This window comes from Diaphorina citri, unplaced genomic scaffold (genome assembly GCF_000475195.1).
Source record: "Diaphorina citri unplaced genomic scaffold, Diaci psyllid genome assembly version 1.1 scaffold3293, whole genome shotgun sequence".
Taxonomy (NCBI): Eukaryota; Metazoa; Arthropoda; class Insecta; order Hemiptera; family Psyllidae; genus Diaphorina; species Diaphorina citri.
In genome coordinates, this window is record NW_007380702.1 from 1 (window position 1) to 5,659 (window position 5,659).

At 39.9% G+C, this 5,659-nt stretch overlaps 1 protein-coding gene across 1 annotated transcript; it reads left to right on the forward strand.

Annotated features, from left to right (window-relative positions):
• Positions 1-1,188: 1,188 nt before the first annotated feature.
• On the forward strand, positions 1,189-2,419 carry LOC113471926. Its single transcript, XM_026831402.1, has 3 exons — positions 1,189-1,261; positions 1,770-1,992; positions 2,191-2,419. The coding sequence occupies exons 1-3, from the start codon at positions 1,216-1,218 to the stop codon at positions 2,417-2,419; spliced, it is 498 nt and encodes a 165-aa protein (XP_026687203.1). The 5' UTR covers positions 1,189-1,215.
• Positions 2,420-5,659: the final 3,240 nt, after the last annotated feature.

Here is a 5,659-nt window from a genome sequence, read left to right on the forward strand (position 1 = left end):
CGATAGATATCTCAGCCACCGCGTCTCTCAGCCTCGGGGCCCAGTACCACTCAGACAGCGCTGTATAGACTCGCCCGTTTACTCAGCCAGAACCAGAAGTCCCCTGAGGCTTTCCATAGCGCCACGCGACGGCTGAGCTGGGAGGGGTCAGTTGGGTGGCAGAGAATATCTTGGAGATTTACCTTTGGATTCGGCAATGCCTTTAGAGATTGTCTTTTATCCTAAATAAAAAAAAAAGAAGGGAAATATAGAAAATAGAGGAAGAAGATAAGGGAGAGAGAAGGGAAAAATAGAAAGGGAGAAGGGAAGGGAAACATAAAAAAGAGGGGAAGAAGAAAAGGGAGAGAGGAGGAAAAATAGAAAGAGGGGTAAAAGAATAGAATAGAAACTTTGGCAGACTAGAATATGGCGTGACTGCAATTTAGTGGAAAAAACGGAAAGTTGAAAGTAAAAACCACGCTATTGTGACCTCCCTACACAGTTGTAATTGGCTCCGATAATATCTCTCGCAAAAGCTCCTTTCTCTTTTTCTCTCCCACTTTCTCTCTCTCTCTCTCTTTCTATTCCCTCTCCCTCCCACTTTCTCTTTATCTTCACCTTTCATCCTTGCTCTCTCTCTATCTCCTTATTTTTCTCTCCCTGTCTTCATCTGTCCTTATTTTTCTCTCTCTGTCTTCATCTGCAATTCATTTTTCTTCACTCTCTTTTTCTACAAAACATCTCATCTTATCATACCGACCTTACTGGTGAAATGGTTAACGCGATGGACTTCAGTTCTAGATTTTGGTGGTTCCAGTCCAAATCGAGTCATGAATGTTGATCGAGTTCGGACCCTCGAACCTCGAAGGGTTAAGGAACCTTGTTTAAAAATATCGATATTTCCGATATCGATATATCGAAAATAAAATATCGATATTACCGATACTTATATCGAAAGTAAAATATCGATATATCGAAACCAAAATATCGATATTCGGAAATATCGATATATATGGCCCATCCCTACTTCAGTGCTAGATTTTGGTGGTTCCAGTCCAAATCGAGTCATGAATGTTGATCGAGTTCGGACCCTCGAACCTCGAAGGGTTAAGGAACCTTGTTTGAAGCACCCTCCCTAAATAGTAAAGAAATAGCGAAATAGGAAGGGATATGAACAGTTTGTGCGATGTTTGTTTGATTTCAGATACAACCTGTGATGGGAATAGTAATACTAACATGCAGTCCGTGTTACCATCTATCATTTACGATAGTAACTCGTTAGGTAAGTACCTACCCCAAAACGAAATTTTAAATCGAAGGAACTATTTTTTCATTATTTTATGTTTAAGATGGACGGGTTTATTTTTCCTTACGGATCGAATTTGGGAGAAATATTCAACGCATTTTTTTCATCAGATTTTGGGCCCACTGAGGACTTCAAGAACCAGGAACTTTTGGAAAACAATAATTTTATTGAAGAACCTTTTTCTTCTTCTTAATTAATTGTTCTTGGCCAGCCTAGCTAGGTCGCGGGTTCGATCCCCGCCCAGGGCAAATTTTGTCCTAACCAAATAAAAAAAAGTTGTTCTCTTCTCTCCTCAGACCCCCGTCGTCACCTCGTGCACCACAGGTTAAGCTCCCCCGAGGCCAGCGCAGACAATTGAAGAACCTTTTTCTTCTTCTTAATTAATTGTTCTTGGCCAGCCTAGCTAGGTCGCGGGTTCGATCCCCACCCAGGGCAAATTTTGTCCTAACCAAATAAAAAAAAAGTTGTTCTCTTCTCTCCTCAGACCCCCGTCGTCACCTCGTGCACCACAGGTTAAGCTCCCCCGAGGCCAGCGCAGGCATGTCTGACGCTATGCTCCAGCTGAAGATATCTCAGCCACCACGTCTCTCAGCCTCGGGGCCCAGTACCACTCAGACAGCGCTGTACAGACTCGCCCGTCTACTCAATCAAAACCAGAAGTCCCCTGAGGCTTTCCATAGCGCCACGCGACGGCTGAGCTGGGAGAGGTGAGTTGGGTGGCAGAGAATGCCTTCGGGTTTACCTTTGGGTTATATGGACAGAGTAATATAAAGCTTTTCACACATTGCCTGGTACGGACATTTTATATAATGCCTAGATGGACCTAGATAATACTAGATATTTCATGAAATGCCTAGGCAAACTATATAACCATCGGTAGATATCCCAGCCACCGCGTCTCTCAGCCTCGGGGCCCAGTACCACTCAGACAGCGCTGTACAGACTCGCCCGTCTACTCAATCAAAACCAGAAGTTATGCTCCAGCTGAAGATATCTCAGCCACCACGTCTCTCAGCCTCGGGGCCCAGTACCACTCAGACAGCGCTGTACAGACTCGCCCGTCTACTCAATCAAAACCAGAAGTCCCCTGAGGCTTTCCATAGCGCCACGCGACGGCTGAGCTGGGAGAGGTGAGTTGGGTGGCAGAGAATGCCTTCGGGTTTACCTTTGTGTAAGTTTCCACCTTTCCGTCTATTTTAACCTTCAGAAGAAAATTTTAATTAAATGGGACTAGGTATTTCATGTAAAGATTGTAAATATGTAAATGTAAAGCAAAGATGCTGTGCCTCGAAGAATGGTAAAAGGGATTGTCAAATTTATATGAATGCCGTGAAATAATTTGATTATGCAATATGGAGAGCACATTCTCTAGTGGAGACGCCTGACTCACCGCTGAGCTAGATAATACTAGGTATTTCATGAAATGCCTAGGCAAACTATGTAACCATCGATAGATATCTCAGCCACCGCGTCTCTCAGCCTCGGGGCCCAGTACCACTCAGACAGCGCTGTATAGACTCGCCCGTCTACTCAGCCAGAACCAGAAGTCCTCTGAGGCTTTCCATAGCGCCACGCGACGGCTGAGCTGGGAGAGGTGAGTTGGGTGGCAGAGAATATCTTGGAGATTTACCTTTGGATTCGGCAATGCCTTTAGAGATTGTATTTTATCCTAAATAAAAAAAAGAAGGGAAATATAGAAAATAGAGGAAGAAGATAAGGCAAAGAGAAGGGAAAAATAGAAAGGGAGGTAAAAGAGACCTGAATAGATGAAGGGAGAAGGGAAGGGAAACATAGAAAAGAGGGGAAGAATAAAAGGGAGAGAGGAGGAAAAATAGAAAGAGGGGTAAAAGAATAGATAGAGGGAGAATGGAAGGGTTAAGGGAGTCAATACTTGAATAGAAACTTTGGCAGACTAGAATATGGCGTGACTGAAATTTAGTGGAAAAAACGGAAAGTTGAAAGTAAAAACTAGTTTTATTTGTGGTATCTCTACCACAAAGAAGATTGTCAAATAATATATTACGTACCTATACCTACAGAAGAAGAAAATCCTATCTTCTCGATATAAAAATATAAATATGTATTATTGGAACATGTTTTTATGTACCAATCTAACATACCTATACGTACATCGATCTACTTACCTACCCTACAGTTCAGCTGAATAGAAGATACCCTTGCTGTTTGTTCTGAAAGAAAATCTCTTTCTTCTGAATTGACTTGGGAGATTTGATTGACATTTGGAAAGAAAAACGGGGTTCTTGTAGTTTTTTTTTCTTTTTTTTTTCTTTGCTATCGTTTCGGCCAACTTGGACCAATAAGTAGAGAATGTAATATAATTTTTACATATGGACATATGGACCAATATATATGGATATATGGACGGATATATGGACCAATTCGAGATCATTCACATCTACATTGGAAAAAATCGATACAAAATTACGAAAAATCAGTTTTTTGCTTAACCTCAAAAGGTTGAAAAATGATACTTGGGCCGTCTTATTTCACAAGGGACAATAAATAAGTTGAGTAAAATACAATACAGAGAAGCTTTAGGTACCTAGTTAAATATAAATCAAATATAAAGAAAATAATATGAAAGGAAAAATGTCAAAGTACCTTCCTGTACAACTTACCTATCTATATAGCTAGCACATTTTGTATGTCCGTATCAAAGCTTCCCTACAAAGACCTAATATACCCAAGTAAAATCCAACAATACATAAACATCCCTTTTGTCAAAATGATATACCTTTGTATAAGGTAGGTACCTACCTATATATCTACCACAAAATAAATAAGATTGTCAAATAATATATTATGTACCTATACCTACAGAAGAAGAAAATCCTATCTTCTCGATATAAAAATATAAATAGGTATTATTGGAACATGTTTTTATGTACCAATCTAACTTACCTATACGTACATCGATCTACTTACCTACCCTACATTTCAGCATAGAATAGAAGATACCCTTGCTGTTTGCTCTGAAAGAAAATCTCTTTCTTCTGAATTGACTTGGGAGATTTGATTGACATTTGAAAAGAAAAACGGGGCTCTTGTAGTTTTTTTTACTTTCCTTATCCTATAGGAAGGAAAATAATGTAATCGGGTCAAATTTTCGATGGTCAGTTTTTAGTGCCAATTGGAGCCTCTGGAATCGACATGCTCCGTGGAAATTGGGATCTCTGGGCATTCTTCTTCTGGATCAAATCTGAAATCAGATGAGCAGAAAGCGTTAAAGCTTGTGCTAAAACCCATTGGGAATCAAACCTGGTACTTTATGCATGGGACGACCAAATAACCAATAAGTTTCAAATAGTACCCGTCTACCCGTAAATGTTTGCATTGTATTTTTCCGACTGTATCATTCTACTTTTTTTATCAATTTTATATTCATGGGCTTAAAATTTACTTTTGTATTATTTCCATTATTAATTGACATAATTTAAAATGTTCACACGTGGGAACAAAATATTGATTTGCTCCTCCTATTCTTCCTCTTCCTTTTTCTTTTCCTCTTACTCCTTCTCTTCCACCTCTTCCTCTTTCGCTACCTTCTCCTTCTCTACATTTTTTCACCATCCTGACAATTACGTAAAAAAGCACAGTCGAATGGTTTTTGCAAACGCTAATGTGTTGTAATTCATTCAATGTTGAAAAAAAAAGTACAGGACGGTGGAAAATTAAAATTGTTTGGAAAAACAACATTTTGTTGGTCGTCGACGGAAAAGTTAATTTGTGTGACACTTTTGGGTTTTGGGAAATCACAAGAGAGAGGGAGAGGGAGAGAGAGAGAGAAAGGGGGGGAGGGGCTCATCAATTTGCAGGGTTGACCTAACGAAGAGTAAAGGAATTAGGTAGGTACTTAAAAATGTCAAATAGACAAATCAGACAAATGTCAAAGACAGGTGGTATTTTGGGGACAACAACCAACTAAAGTAGGTATGTTTTAAAATATGTTCAAGACATTTAGACAAGGCTGTCAGAGTAAAGGGTGCACCCCCTTTTTTGCACTCCAGTTTAGGTTCCTTTTACCCAACGGAAATATATATATATAAAAAAAACCTAACCAAATAAAACTCCTATTCCAAGATCTCAGGAATCCCAGGATGCTTCATGACACTGTACGTGACATAAACCTGAACCTACCTTACGTAGGTGTACCAGATTCCGACATGCGATAATGCACGGGAAAATTTTCATTTTCAATTTACTTTTCATTGTCAAAATAATGGAAAAACGCGTACCTATGTGTGGGAGAAGGCAGAAATAGCAGCGGAAACGATGGGAAGACTGGAAAAGTCTCAAAAGGAGAAGGGCTGTGAAGAGAGCAGAGGAAGGGGGTGACATTGCGTTCAATGATGA